General features: G+C 34.2%; 1 protein-coding gene across 3 annotated transcripts in view; it reads right to left on the bottom strand.

Annotated features, from left to right (window-relative positions):
* The window catches only part of AKT3 (AKT serine/threonine kinase 3), a 391,924-nt gene that overhangs the window by 84,258 nt on the left and 290,500 nt on the right, over positions 1-17,166 (bottom strand). For all 3 annotated transcript variants that reach the window (XM_082616001.1, XM_082616000.1, XM_082616002.1), the window contains 2 exons: positions 13,595-13,723; positions 662-876 (listed from right to left, as the gene is read on the bottom strand). In XM_082616001.1, coding sequence (XP_082472127.1) covers positions 662-876; positions 13,595-13,723 — 344 coding nt within the window. The remainder of the gene's footprint in view (positions 1-661; positions 877-13,594; positions 13,724-17,166) is intronic.

Below are 17,166 nucleotides of genomic sequence, written 5' to 3'. Positions count from 1 at the left end.
TATATACAAACACATATATTAAGTGACATTTTAAAATTAATACTCATTTCATGTATGACTTATAAAATGTATGTGTAAATAAATATATGAACATGAACAACGAATATTATAGCTCATTAAGCAAAGAGCTGTAGGATTCTTCAGGTCATAGCTATAGCTACAAAAGTAGAAAAACAAAGTATGCAAAGACATTTTTTGCCATTAGTCCTTTCAGCCATGCGTGGAAAAGAATTATCTTCAAAGACAAAAAAAGTAGTTAGACATGTTAATATGCATACATGTGGGAGGAGAATACAGAGACAGTTCTATAAGTTTTATAATGTAAATCAGCAGAAATATAAAGCCCAGAGACTGAAAGGAAAAAAGGGATCCTCCTATCCCCACAATAGCAAGCACCATGGCAATTAAGAAACTGTTTGTTCATAAAACTCTCAAAATCTTTATGTGGTAAAATCTGTATAAAATTTCCAAGTTAGGAAAGAGTTGAGGAAATTTTTTAAATGTTCTATATTATGCAGTTAAAAATAAGTCAGTGTCTCAGTGGGAAGATGTCTACACCAAATACATTGCTTCTTGGAGTTAGTTATATTTGAGTTAATTTCCATATCACAATTCCTAACCACATTCATCAGTAACTCACTGTGTGCTATTTGCATCTTACCGTTTATTTGGATCCTTTATCAAGAGCCCTGAAAGCAATGATTTTGCATCTGAAGAGAGTGTTCGAGGAAATTTAATGTCTTCCATTAGAATTAGTTCAAAAAGTTTCTCATGATCCTGGTTGTAGAAAGGTAACCTCCCGCACATCATTTCATACATGACAACCCCAAGGCCCCACCAATCCACGGCTCGGCCATAGTCATTATCTTCTAACACCTAAAAGTGAAACCAGTAAAAGATCAATTTTTACACTTAGCTTTTAAAGCATTATTTATAAAACATAAGATTTTTACATAACCTAGGTAGGCTGTTCTGAGATCTTGACATTTAAATTATGAAGCATCCTACAAAAGATAAAAATCACACCAAATATGTGAAATGTTCAATATATATCCAGAAATGACTGGGTACCAAAAAAGGTATTGCAACAGATTCTTAGTAAATGAATATATGAGTGCCCTAAGGATCAAATGAAAACTATTTGCATATTTTCATTTAGGCCTACTTAATTTTTCATTCTGGTTCCACTAACATGGACTTTAAGTAACAACTTAGAGCTAAACTGTGCTGATTATAGAGAACATAATGTGTCTACCACATTCTTGTACTGAGAAGAACCAACTACTACAAATCAAACAGTGAAAGATAGGAATAAACAAATGCAATGTACTAGAGAAGAGTCCAGGGCATGACAACCATGAAAATAAATATAAAAACTTTTGGAGGCCCCTACATGTTTAAACTCTTTCAGGAAATATTTAAGCAACAGGTGAATATAAAGATTTACTGTTTGGGTTGTAATAAACTTTGGTATCCAAAGTTTAAGTACCTCACAACAATTTCTATTAAACACAAACAATAAAAATTATGGACCCAATATTTGTAGGGTATATGACCTTAAATTTATTTCCCAAAACACATTACATGTAAAATGAATTTAGTAAGAAACAATATGCAAGTATAAGTTAGGCTATTAGAGCAACCTGTTCAAACTGAAACATGATGACACGCCATTTGTCCCAGAAAGGTAAAATTTGCTTTACCTTTCTACTGCATATGTTTCTCATCCAATGGAATTTTCTTTATCTATTTGGATCTTTCAATATTTTATTTTAAGATACTATCTTTGAATAATCTTAAAGCTTATTTTATCTGATCCTCTTAACTTTGGGATAAACAGATCAAGAAAACCATATACATGAAATTAATCAATCAAAAAAATCTTATAATTGATGACATTGGAGAGAATTTGATATAGAACAAAGTAGTACTCATGTTCTAAACTTTCTTAGTTTGAGTTAAGTATGTTGTTGAAGATTATGCCTATGTGACTTTTATTTAAAATTTAACTAATAATTTTGTAAAATGCACATAATATTCTTGACAGCTACACTATGATTACTATAAATACTATGAAAGGCACTTTGGTAGACAGGGTATTTAAAGGTGGAGAATGTAATTTTAAGAAAAAAACTATGTTACCTAAAGATCTATTTAGTATTGTTTTCAAATGCTACGAAAAGATTTTTTTCTTCCAGTTTTACCAAGACATAATTGACATACAGCTTGATAATTGATATACAGCATGGTATAAGTTTAAGGTGTAAAGCATAATGATTTAACTTATATACATCATGAAATGATTACTACAATAACTTTAATGAACATCTATCATCTCATACAGAAACAGAATTAAAGAATTAGAAGAAAAAATTTCCTTGTGATGAGAACTCAGGGTTTACTCTCTTAACAACTTTCATATGTAACATACAGCATGTTAACCATATTTATCATATTGTACATTACATCCCTAGTATTAATTCAATTGTATCATTGTTTTGTGGCTAAAGACAACTAGAAACTGCATTGGCAATATATAAACATAAGTCCAGTTTCTATATTTTTCCAAAACCCTTTTGTAAATAACAAACTAAGCAAGATGTTTTTGGGGAAAACAATAAATTCTAGTTTCTATCTTTAGCCAAAAATATTTAAAATTTCTACTTGTTTGAAATGAGTAATGTGAGAACATATAGAAAACAAGAAACAACTTGAAGTAGAAGGAATTCTACTTGTGTACTTAAAGGAAATGCTGTATATATAATTTTTAAATACCAGTGACTTTTGAATCTCTCCCACATCAAATTAGTAGAATGTGCTGTTTGTAGGCCTTTATCTAATAGATGCAAGATTTTACCTAATAACAAAATTTTTTAAATCTAAGTAACCTTTTACTGCATTCCTACAACAGCAACAAAACAGTGGTACATACAATAATGAGCCAAATGTAGCTTTTAACCTCTTTTTTCATAAAACCATAAAAAGCATAAAAGCTGGATTAACTGCCTCCCGAACCCACATTTCACCAGCCGGGTTCTCATTCCCAGCTGGCAAAACTGGCAATCCTTTATTTTTGTTTAAATACCTGGTTTGCAGCCAGCAGGGAAAGTGAGTACATAAAAAAAGGGTTTTATTTTTGAAGAGAAATAAGCAACTGAAAAATAAAACTACATTGTAAAAAAATCTGCTTGATAAAATAAAATACATTTTATTTAGCTTTGTAACACGAACACTGATTCTCAAGATATGTGGTTCTGCTTTTGAACATACGAGCTTTAATTGAAATATACATACATAATGTTACAGTTAGAGCTGTTTGCTATATTACTTTGTACTAAACAAATCTGATGTAATGTATTATCTTACTGACATGTAAAACTTAGGCAATGTTGAGGAGAAAATACCCCAACAACTCAGCCAGGCCTCTTTATCTAAGAGTCTTTGCTATCAATTAAAAAGAAAGATTTCTGATCAACTCCTACCTCAAGACAGCTGGAATATGAAATACACAAGAAATAAAAGTGATTATAATATTCTACATGTGGCTATATAATAAAAAACATGTTACCACTGTTCATACAATGGCTTTTCTCTTTCCTTACATCTAAATTATTTCAAAATACAATACTTTGAAATAATGTAGAAATTCCAGAGTGAAATTAAAATCCACAGCCTAGTAATATAAAAAATTTACATTCTTTAACCTAAGAGTTGCAATTCCTTCTGGTTACCTCTGACATTTTTTTTCCCTAGCAAAAAGGCTAATTTACTTCATGGTTATCATGAGGATTGATCCAACCAGTAGGATAAATGGTAATGTAGAGGTACAACGATGGTAAGTTACATTTCAACTCCATTAAAATGCAATTTATCATATAATCTAGATATAAATGCAGGTCAAAACCTGCTCCTAAAGAAATAATCCACTGAAAGACTTATCCTGAAGAATTAAACTAAAGACAGTGTCTGTTTTCCATGAAATCAATGTCACTAATGTTTAAACTAAAATTAACTTTAAATATGAATGCAGACATTTAGTATTTCCTTCTGCACCTACTGTCCTCTGTAACCATAGATATAGCTTCACTTTATAAGCACATTTAACACAAATGTCCAAACAGAGATAAAGAACAAGTGGGGATTTGGAACACTAAAAGAATGTAAATGTTAACAAATGACAAGAGGTCATATCAATAAACACCCCAACAGAGCACAAGCTCTAGGAAAAAAGGCTTAGTTTCAATGTTTCCACTACAAGCCAGAGATTGCTTCACTTTATGATATAATAAAATCTAAGACTCAAGGAAGTCACAGCATGTTATCAATTACTCTTAAATGTTCTGGCAATATTTGATTAATATTTGATAACATTTAATGTAGATACTTCTACTTATCAAAACCCAGATGAGTTTTAAAAAATCACCATGAACAGCTCTTGAATGGTTACTAATTTCAAAGAATGACATTAAATAATAAATTATATATTTTAAAATGATACCATCAATTAAAGTTCCCAATGTAAAAATCTGGCTACTGGGTACTTTCAAAAAACATACTCATTTCAATATTCTTTACCAATTAAGATTTACTGGGAAGCTGAAGGAACACCTTCCTCCCTCACTCAGCTTGTTCACCAGGCCACACAATGCACTCAAGGCAAGCAGTTATGAGGAGGCTATGTATGCCCTGGAGTGGCTTACTGTTCAATCAATAATCCTGACAGAACAGATGGGGGAAAAAATTAAACATCTAAACAAACTGTCTGTACACCTATGTTGTGAAACTAAACTGCGAACTTGGATGAACCAATTTACCGCTAATTCAAAAACATTTTTTTCTGGTAACCTTATACTTCAGGTAACTTATATGTGTGTTTTATATATAAACACACATTTATATACTTTATAATTTACAAAAATCCTTTAATATTCCTAACATCACAGGAATTTGCTTAAAAAATGAACTACAAATCTTCTAATTCAGATTCTAAAATGTACTGCAGCTTCAGTGGAACTATATAGTTCATAAGAATTATGAATTCCATGGTTTATTGGTATTTTATTCATAAATATATACTTTATATCCAGTTTTCAACCACTCTAATTCTAAAGAGACTGAAACTGTAAGTGCCATTTGTTCTGAATTAAGATGCTGTAAGCTTTATGGCTACCTCCTAGCATGCAGACACAAGTACTTGCATGCAGCTAACATCGTGCTTTCAAAAGCATTCTCTGCCTAGAACAGGCAACATTCCTGATAAGGAGAAAAGCTAAATGGATACAATACTGGTGATTAAATCATACTTACGTGTATCTTCCCAGAGATTTCTATACTTCCTTTTTATCCTGAAGCAATAAACAATATGGGATTCTAAGAAACTGGGTCTTTGTAACCAAAGTAAAAAAGGCCATTGTAAAACACTATAGGTAATCACTAGTGTTCCCAGTTAGGGTTAGTTTTATATATGTTCTTATGTTGCAGAGAATTTAAAATTAAACTCTGTGCTTAAATTAGGATCATTCCAAAGTACTGAATGCAAATATTCTGATTGTTAAAACCAAAAGACTATATAACACTGAAAAGAACTTTAGGTGAAAAATAGCTACTATAAGAACTGACAGAACTCTAGGGAAGTAAAAGCTGCTACTTATAAATATTGAGAGAGATTAACATTGAACTAAAAATATCATTTTTCTTCATATTTAAACAATACCCAATGAGATTTTTTTTACTATGAAATTTTTTTTAAATTGAAATATAGTTGGTTTACAATGTTGTATTAGTTTCAGGTGTATAGCAAAATGGGATGGTTTTAATATTATCCAGAACAGTATGAACAGTCAGCCAACTCATGACAGAATTTCTTAAATAGAAATTCTAACTATAAAGCAGACAACTTCTGTCTGAACTAATCACTGTGCTCATTTACTTAATTTTCCCCTTAATATTGGTGATGAGACCTTTTTAGAACCATCAGAAAGATGAAGGTTTTCAAAAACACCTCAAGAGGATAATTGTTACATGAATCATTAACAATTAAATAAAATATTAGGAATGTATACAGTTTTGGGAAAGCTACTAAAATAACTTTTAATTTTTACAAGAAGTTTAGATTTTGAGATTTAGTTTCATAATCTGTTAGAACCAGTAGAATTTTGTCCAAGGGTATGCAAAATGCAACTATGTGTGCTACTATTTTTATCTACAGATGAAATGTACAAACATATACAACTTTGACCTCATTCATTTATTTTAGGATCCCCTAAAGAGAATATTGATAGAGCCCATAAAATTTTTTTTCATTTATTCTTTGTTGTATTTAAAATAAATAAATAAAATTCCATTTAGTACTCTTAAATCGAGTTTGGTTCTAACTACTCCACCCATGTACACTACCCTCCACACTACAAACTACCTTCACCCTTAATTTACATGATTCTCTCAACCCATTCTAAAGAAGTTATTGTATACTTTTGGTCTTTCATTTACATAGAATTTAATTTCCATTTGTGCTATTCTCTATATAGAATCACAATGACTTTAAGCAAATCTTTGTATCAAAATAGTTATCAAGGACTTCCCTGGTGGCTCAGTGGTTAAGAATCCACCTGCCAATTCAGGGACATGGGTTCAAGCCCTGGTCCAGGAAGATCCCACATGCCGCGGAGCAACTAAGCCCATGTACCACAACTACTGAGCCTGCACTCTAGAGCCCGCGTGCCACAACTACTGAAGCCCTTGCACCTAGAGCCCGTCCTCTGCAACAAGTCACTGCAATGAGAAGCCCGCGCACCACAAAGAAGAGTAGCCCCAGCTCACTACAGCTAAAGAAAGCCCATGTGCAGCAGTGAACACTCAATGGAGCCAAAAATAAATAAATAAAATAAATAAATTTAAAAAATAGTTATCAAAATATTCTTGTCTATTTCAGATTTTGTCAAAATACATATTATAAAAGATATTAAACCTAGTAGGCTTCAAAAGAAAAGTGAATAAAATGATACCAAGTAAATGTTTTCCAAAAATGAGGTTCTGAAAACTAGGAATACATCAAAAAATCCATTTTCAGCCACTGAAAAACAGTATTTTACACATATGAAATAAAATTATATACACTTTTTTCCTGAACAGCAACCACGACTAGATACTACGTATTTTCCAACAATCAAGTCATTTTTTGCAACCTTCTTGTTAGTTCTAACTTGATTATCAAATAATTTTTATTTTTACACTATTACAGAAGTGCATTTCTCTAGGTTTCCAAAACCACCTTATTCAACCTTCCCCATCTGTCACCATCTGCTTCTTTTTAGCATGTACTTTTTGTGTGATCACATAAGCATGTGAAAAATAACTAACATTCAGATGATTATCTGCTGGTACATTTGAGGACTGGGCATAATAAAAGTGAACTGCCAAAACGTACTTAACACTTTTAATTTTGTTGGGTCTTGCATGTAAGCTACATTTGATTTTCAAACTGTTTTACAGTTGGAAAGTTGATCAGGTACTGCTAACTCAAGAGCAAAGCTGAGACTCTAAATAATTAGCACTGCATAAAAGGATGGTTTGGATTCAATGAGAGCCAAGTCAAATAATAAAATTTAACAGTAAGATTTTATATGTGATTTCTAATTTCTTTATAATTTCTAGGCATGAAAATATAGTAAAGATTATGAAAACAAAATCCCCTCAAAATATCTTATAGTCCATAATATATGGCAGGTCAAATTTATTTCCTTCTAATACAAGAAAGAGCAAAAACACTTTAAAACTATATATACTAATGAATTTTTAGAGATGTAGCACACTAAATGTATAGTTTATATGCCTGCTAGAACTGTATCTCTGCAACCTCTTTTAAAAAAGACACGAGTTTTTTCCCTTTAATAATAAAGGTCTATAATTCTTCATCAAAAGAAGAGAACAAATACTTTAAAAATACTTTTTTTTCAACAAATGGCATTTTTATACTATAAAACTTTTCTTTTCCTGGTGGTCTTTGCCACAAGAAAAAACTTAAGTTCATTTAAAACTAAAGTTTATTTAAAAATCAGCTATGAGCCTGAGATATAGTACAGTTAATATATCAGCTTTGAACCGATTTCTAACAGTCTTTTTGAAGTATCTTTTAAATACCCTTTAACCATCTTTAAACAGCAAAGCATTCCTACCAGATTAAAAGTTTAGGGACGTCCCTAGCGGTCCAGTGGTTAGGACTCTGTGCTTCCACTGCAGGGGGCACGAGTTCCATCCCTGGTTGGGAAACTAACATCCCCCATGCCATGCAGTGCAGCCAAAACAAACAAAAAAAAAAAAGAAAAAGAAAACAAAAAACAGTTTAAAAGGTAAAGGATGCCTCTGCTAGATGAATGATAGGTTGCAGAAAGATCTCTCCATAATGGTTAAACAAGTCTTCTATAAGAAGAGAAGAAGGGAAAATATTGACAATGAGCCCTTCAAAAGAGAAGCAGTGCTCAGGCACATATTCCAAGTCTGATAAACAGCTACTAATCAAGAAAAGTCTGGCATTAATAATGGTATGAACTAGAAATTGCAAGGTTCAAAGAAAGTGAGAGATACCATCTGAAGTAAAGGGAAGAGGCTAGTTTCGGCTCTTGCCAATCCCTCTCTAACTCTGACCATCTATATCTGATCACATTATTGCCCTGCTCTTAGTTCAAAAGCGATTTTTCCTTGTCCATGAGATCAAATCTAAACTCTTTTGCATTCTGATCCCAATCTATGTGTCCAGCCTCCTCTCAGTCTGCTCCCTCTTTACTGTCACCAGACCCTCCCACCACCCTTCCTTTTCCTCACCACGCTGTAAATAATTCTAGTAGAGCAATTATTTTCTTGCACAGTAATGATTATTTTTCATATCCAATCACCTTAGTAAATATAGCAAGCTACTTGAGGACAAAAACCATTTCTTATGATCTTTGTATTCCCAGCACCTAACAGAATGCATGATACCTAATAAATAGTCAATAAATATTTCTTTAATGAATGAATGAGCGTCCTTCAGTGAAATGGTCCATATCAGAGACCAGAAAAAAGGACATAAATTCTTGTTTTTAAAAGTAAGAGTAAAGTTACCCTGATTTAACAAAATGCAGTGTTGGACACAAATACTTAGAATATAAAAATATAACTGCATGAGGGCTTCCCTGGTGGCGCAGTGCTTGAGAGTCCGCCTGCCGATGCAGGGGACACGGGTTTGTGCCCCAGTCCGGGAAGATCCCATGTGCCACGGGGCGGCTGGGCCCGTGAGCCATGGCTGCTGAGCCTGTGCGTCTGGAGCCTGTGCTCCGCAACAGGAGAGGCCACAACAGTGAGAGGCCCGCGTACCGCAAAAAAAAAAAAAAAAAAAAAAAAAAAAAAAAAAAAAATATATATATATATATATATATATATATATATATATATATATATATAACTGCATGAGAAGTTAGTTGTTTCAAGATTTGTCATCCTCAGATAGTAACCACAATGCCACTCTCCCCTGTAAAAACAAGGTGTCAAGATTTTAATTATGAATCAACATCTATCAGACATGGGGTATATAAACTTCTTTTAAAGACCAGACTTCTGCATCATTTTTTTAAAAGGTATACAGAAAGGTTTTCTTATGAGTCTTTAAAAAGAAATTGACAATAGAATTGTAAACTTTCTATTTAGAAACAATTGGACTCTTCTTGCATTAGATTCTTGGTTTTGTTCTTCAGTTGATGACATTTGCATATAAAACAATATCTTTGTTTCTTAGGAGATCATCTCCTTCTGAAATGAGATGTATTTATCTTCTACAGAAATAATTTCCCCTAATCGTGACACAACTAATTTTGTTATTCTAAATATGGGATATCATCAGCCATGGTAAATGTATAGCAAGGGCAATTGGAACTCCAGAGAAACAAAGATTTTGTTTTTCATGACATTCACAAAAACAATCCTATTCTAGAAAATGTAATCTTGTATTTGAATAAACAAGAAACAACATTTCTAAACTTTTACCTAATTCAGCTACAAAAATGGAAAATTTTAAACTCCAGATTTCATAGCAGAAAAAATGTTATTTCTGGCAGCCCTTGAAAAAATAATATTTGGAAATTGACTGTGAAAAATACTGCTAATATTTCAAATTACTAGCATTTATTTACAGTAACTCAACATTCTTGAAATGTAAATTTAATCTCTGACTGAAAAGAACTATTGTAATAATAAACTGGCATTAGTTACTATATGTATAGGAATGCTAGCATCATTCTGAATGTATTCTTATTTCCTAATTCTTTTGATTACCTTTTGCTGTTGAGCATTTACAAAGCATCTATTTTATTTTATTTATTTATTTGTTTGTTTGTTTGTTTGTTTGTTTGTGGTACGTGGGCCTCTCACTGTTGTGGCCTCTCCCGTTGTGGAGCACAGGCTCCGGACGCGCAGGCTCAGTGGCCATGGCTCATGGGCCCAGCCGCTCCGTGGCATGTGGGATCTTCCCGGACCGGGGCACGAACCCGTGTCCCCTACATCGGCAGGCAGACTCTCAACCACTGCACCACCAGGGAAGCCCCAAAGCATCTATTTTAAAATTGACAATTATTTACATCTATAAGTGGCCTTGAAATAGTGACTTTTTTGGGCCATGATGTGTGTGGTTAAAAAAGTCAAAATAGGCTTTATAAGATGAACCTAGTTAGAATCCTGATTCTATCTCTACCACCTCCTAGCTGTGCACAGTAAGTCCCCTACATACGAACAAGTTCCATCCCGAGAGTGTGTTGTAAGTCCAACAAAGTTAGTTTAGGTACCCAACTAACACAATTGGCTACATAGTACTGTACTGTAATAGGTCTACAATAGTTTTCACACAAATAATACATACAAAACAAGCAAACACAAAAAATAAAGAAAACATTTTTAATCTTACAGTACAGTACCTTGAAAAGTACAGTAGTACAGTACAACACCTGGCATACAGGAGTTGGCATCGAGTGAACAGGCAAGAAGAGTTACTGACTGGAGGAGGGAGAGGAGGTGGGAGATGGTAGAGCTGAAGGATCGTCAGCAATAGGAGATGGAGGGCAAGCTGCAATTTCACTCATGTCTGATGTTGATGGAACACGCGTTCGCATCTTTGAAAGTTCGCAACTTGAAGATTCATATGTAGGGGACTTACTGTACAGATTACATTAGAAAAATTCTGATCCTCAGTTCCCTCACCTTTAAAAAAATAGGTTTTCTATAACAAAAGGTTATTCCAAATATGTAATGTACTATATATATAGCATGTGGCACATAATACATGTTCAATAAATAGTTATCTTCATCCATCAAAGATTAATGCCTCCCTGTTTGGCTCTAGCCACACTAACCTTGTTGGAGTTTGAGGGAAGAACTGAACTTGTTCTGCCTCACAGTTTTTATACTAGCTGCTCTGTGTTTGGAAAGCTCTTCCCGTCTATTTTTACAATAGTTGCCTCTTAGCATTCAGGTCTCTGATTAAACCTCACTTTCCCTGAACATTCTATCTGTAGAAGATTATATTTTCCAAAGACAGATGTAACAGTATCTCCCATCTCACATGCTCTTTTACAATATAGAGGTGGGGTCTATGTCACTACCCCTTAAATATGTGTAGGCTTAGGAATTCTAAACCAATAAGCATATGACAGAAATGAAGTGCAGTTCCTGAAACAAAGCCATAAAAGGGGATTCACAGAGAAATGTTCATAGCAGCATTATCAGCCAAAACCTGGAAGCAACCCAAATGTCCATCAGCAGCTGAATGGATAAATAAAACGTGTTTATGTTCATACAATAGAATATTCTTTGGTCATAAAAAGGAATGAAGTATCAATAACATGCTGAAGCATGGATGAATCTTGAAAACATACTAAGTAAAAGAAGCCAGACACAAGAGGCCACATATTGTATGATTCCACTTATATGAAATGTCCAGAACAAGCACATCTACAGAGACAGAAAGTAGATTAGTAGTTGTCTGGGATGAGGGGAGATAGGGGAGGAACTAATGTGTATGGGGTTTCTTTGTTGTAGTGATGAAAATATTCTGGGGCTTCCCTGGTGGCGCAGTGGTTGAGAGTCTGCCTGCCTATGCAGGGGACGCGGGTTCGTGCCCCGGTCTGGGAGGATCCCACGTGCTGCGGTGCGGCTGGGCCCGTGAGCCATGGCCGTTGAGCCTGCACGTCCAGAGCCTGTGCTCCTCAACGGGAGAGGCCGCAACAGTGAGAGGCCCACATACCGAAAAAAAAAAAAAAAAAAAAGAAAGAAAATATTCTGGAATTAGACAGTGGTGATGATTACACAACTGTGAACATACTAAAAACCACTACTGTGCACTTTAAAAGGCAGAATTTATGGTATGTGATAACAAAATTTTCAAAAATATACTATGAAGAGAAATTTTCAAAAACCAATGAAACATTTCTTCATGGTTTGCTAGGTTTTAGAAAAATGGAAACAGTTTCTAAACTGTTCCCTAGGACGTTCACTTTTAGAACCCACAGCCAAAATAGTCTGGCTACCCTGAAGCCACCAGTATGAGGAAACCAGGCCACTTGGAGAAGCTGAGGCTTTTGAGAGCCCTGTAAGGTACCAGTTGAGAGCCAGCATTAACTGTCAGACACAGAAAGAGGGGAGCTTCCAGATTCCAGCCTCCAACCAGAGTCACCCCCTGCCGTGCCCCGTGTACAATGGATCAGTCATTCCTGCTGTCCTGACTCAGAACCTTCAATCACATAAAATGGTTAGGTTTTGCAGTGGTCTGTTTTGTAGTAATAGTAATGAGAACACTACCTAACACATCCACCACACCACAACCTCCCTTTATCTAGCTTCTTTTCCTTCATGACACATCTCCATCGCATGACATTGTTATAAATATTTTTTTATTCTGTCTCCCTCCACCAGAAGTGAGTTCCCTGAGAGCAGGGTCCTTTGTGTCTTGTTCATATAAACACACCACCCAGAAAAATACCCAGTATATAGTAGATGAATAATATATAATTGCTTGAATAAACAAATTAATGAATTAGTATTGAATCCTCAGCATGGGGAGGGCACTAGTTGAAGCTTGCTTTGGTTTGGCATGATTTCCAAAATATAGCTACTGTCATTTCATTAACTCTCCCAATGAAATACTTCCCAATAACTAAGTATGAAAACCCGCACTATTACAAATACAAATTATCACTGTTTCTTTGTTTCTAAGGAAAATCCAAGGTGGTTTATAAAACTGTTCACATTCTTGCTGTAGTCATTCACTTATTCTATTTTAATAAATGAAATAAAATAGGCATAATCAAGAAATAAAACACACATGGCCAAGAAATAAAAATGGACTTTATTGTAGTTACCAGTATCCTTGTACTGATATAGTTTATAAAGTTTAACTTATATATATTTTTGCCCTAGAATACCATGTTGAACAAGTGGGAGCAAAACAGATTTGATTCATGTTGAAATCCAGGTCAAAGTAGTAGACACTGCTATTTTTTTAATGCTTAAATGGTTTACTTTGCAAAACATTGTATCAGTGTTATTTTTTTCTATGAATGGAAACATAGCCTACCTCTGGTGCCAGATATTCTGGTGTACCACAGAACGTCTTCATGGTGGCTGCATCTGTGATCCCTTCTTTGCAAAGTCCAAAATCTGTAATTTTTATGTGGCCATCTTTATCCAGCATCAAGTTCTCCAACTGTGTAGTAACAAAGATAACATAATTTGTTCTATAGTCTTCAAAATAGGAAAATACTCTTTTGAAAAATAATTGAATGTTGACTAAGATATTTCGGAAAGAGGACACAGAGTTAATAGAACTTTTCAGTACTGACAAACCCTGTAGCTTCCTAACTCATGTGTAATAAGAAACATTTAATCAAATACTTCACAATAATAATTGATTTTTAAACCCATAAGAGTAAGAGCTGTTATTGTATAAGTTCTGAGAAGTAAAGCCTAATTAACTTCCCAAAGCAAACATTAATCCTCTTTTTTCCTGTTTAAAATAAATTGTGATCTAAACAATCCCAAAGAGACAAGCATCTTCTTCTGGATATATGCAGATGGTTTTCAACCATTTCTCTTGGGAGTCTAGTGCTACTCTAAAATATTCACTTACAGAAATGTTTCTTTGGTGGTGGTTATAAATCAAACCTAAATCTTGTTTTGTAAGGTAAGGCAATATCCTCTTTTGCAGTTCTTTATAATAAAGAACTACCAACCCTTTTACACATAAAAAGAATATGTTAAGTCAAACATTCAACAGTTAATGAAAACATATAGCGCAGGTATTATAAAGTTGGAATATCTTTGAATCCATTAATACAAAAAGAACAATCTTGAAGACGTGACCAAACAGTAAGATCATCTGCCTCAAGCGAAAATTATGAAATGCAAGGGGGAAAAGAGTTTGTGCAAAGCCAATGCAATTAAAAATAGTAACAATAACTGATCTTTTTCTTCCAATTTGAACCTAAAGTTACAATTATCATCATGCAGAGATACATGTGAGTTCTGAGCTGTAACCTTATAGTCTTATATATAGATGGGGCCCCTAATCTTGCTCAGTCATATAGATATAACCTAAAGGAATACACAGAAATGCATTCACAAAAAACACGTGAAAAAAAAATAGTAGCAGGATGAATAATAATTAACTTACTTAAGGAGTAGATCATTATTCTACTCCTTAACATAATGATGTATGAAAGTGCCTACCCAAACTCTGAAGTCAGTATCAAATTCAAAATAGAACTCCATATAAGAACATAAACAGACAACAATCATATAAAGTGTGATGTGGTATATACTCTGTCATATTATCCAGTGTCTTATAAACCAGAAACTAAATAGTTAAGCAAGCTGTGCTCAGTGAAGGAAAGCTCAGAGTACACGTAAGTCCTTAAGTATAGAACTTAAATATGCTACCCAACTGAACTCAACGCTCAATATGTTTCATGTACTGCATAGACTTCAGAGAAGTGAGTCTGTTTTTGACTTGTCTACAGAGAGCTGAATGAACCCTAAATGTATTGCTAAACCTTTCAAAAATGAAAGTTCTCTTATTTTATCTAAATTCAGAGACACTGCATCTTCCTCATGATTCTCTACTAACTGGACCCCAAAATCAAACCCAATTTCCACAAATGGCAGTAAGTTCTAAATACGGAAACCAATCAGAAACGTCAAGAATCTCTGTCTACTTCTCTTTCTGCCTTGAAAACCCTTCTCTTCTTTCTGCTTCTGATTTTCTCCCCTTTTTCCTTCTCTTTCAAACAACACTCCCTTCTTCCTCCTGCTCCTACCTTGCCATAACAAGAAAGAGAAGTATACACTAGAGTGTCTGTTGTTTTGTTGAATGAAAATATATATGCTCTTTTCTTAACTTTTAAAAATATGCTTATTGTTCTAACATATGAATACATTGTAACATATAAAAACAAAACCAAATTAAGTTCTTAAAATACTATAATATCTTTTATAATACACAAAAATTCTTATAAAAACGTTAAATAATACATAATAATATTGAACAAAATGTGTTTGGTGTATATTATGTCAATTCACTTTATGTGCTTTACATGCAAAGTGAAACATGATAGTATGCGCTAATGTGCTAATTCTCCACATTTTGACGAGACTATTTTGAAGTGGATAGATACAGAAGTATCAAAACATATAAATACGGTTTTTAATACCAATAAGTACATACATTTTTAAAAATCCCGATTCATACCTAATTCTCTAATCTCATATCTCATTTCCAAGATACCAATGGTTGAGGGATGAGTAATGAAATGAGATGCAGGGACAGGGTTTGAGTGAAGAATAGGAACAGGATGAAAGTGACCAAGAGTGCCAGTTTACCTAGAACTGAGGGGTGTTCCCCGGATGCAGGACTTTAAAGTTCTACAACTGGGGAAGTTCTAGGCAAAACAGGACAGTTGATCATTCTACTTGTTTTATAAATCAGCTTAATTACAATGATATAGTCAGAAATAAGGTCAGCCTACGGGATGACTGTGAGAGATGGGGTAAAGGTCACCATAATGGGGATAAGGTAGCATATTGCATAGGAGGCAGTAGAGAGCAATGTGCATAAGATTATGGAGTCAAGTCAGAGAACTTAAACGTAAATTCAAGTTTTATCTCTTACTGTGTAACCTTGTGCGTGCTGCTGGTATCTATGTGCCTCAACTTCATCTATAACACAGAGTAAATAACAGTAACGATCCAATGTGATTGTTTTGAGAATTAAATAAGATACTGAATGTAGAACTTAATCAATAAATGTATTGATCATTTATTAAACATGGAGAGTTTAATGGCTGATTTATAAATTATCAAAATGGTGTGTGCTCTTCTATACAAGAGCAAAGTTCAGAAATGGAACCCTATAAAACACTTTTGTCAGCTCAGTGACTTCATTAAAAACACTTTTTTTTTTGCGGTACGTGGGCCTCTCACTGTTGTGGCCTCTCCCACTGCGGAGCACAGGCTCCGGATGCACAGGCTCAGCGGCCAAGGCTCACGGGCCCAGCCGCTCCGCGGCATGTGGGATCTTCCCGGACCAGGGCACGAACCCGTGTCCCCTGCATCGGCAGGCGGACTCTCAACCACTGAGCCACCAGGGAAGCCCCCCAAAAACACTTTTTAATATGCAACAATTTCTTTTGAATAAACAAAACAAATATTTTACAATTTTTGAGCCAGTTATTTTACAATGGTGTCCACCTTCTTCCATCAATTATTTTTCTTCTCTCACCATCCTGAAATGTCATTTTGCTGAGCATGAATAACAAAAACAACTTGTCCATCAGTATGAACAACAGTCAGAGATACATCACCTTAAAAAAATGATATCCCCAAATCTAATCTTGTATAAAGATAAATTGGGGCTAATTAAATATCCAGTCTGGTTTAAAAAATAAATAATAGTTTTATGCAGATGCATAACAAAGTTTTCATAAAATATAAGAACGATCAGTGTTATGATTCACAATGTGAAGGATGCACAGAATCACGTGGTAATCTTTCCAAAGCAGATCAATGGCTTAGATATATCAAAAACACCTGGAAATCACTTCCTTAGTGCATTTGACACTAACATAAAGAAGATTTCATCAAACATTTTTAGGG

Source organism: Mesoplodon mirus (genome assembly GCF_964341445.2).
Source record: "Mesoplodon mirus genome assembly, chromosome: 3".
NCBI classification, from domain to species: Eukaryota; Metazoa; Chordata; class Mammalia; order Artiodactyla; family Ziphiidae; genus Mesoplodon; species Mesoplodon mirus.
Note: the sequence above shows the minus strand (reverse complement) of the source record. Positions and strands in the feature narration are given on the sequence as shown.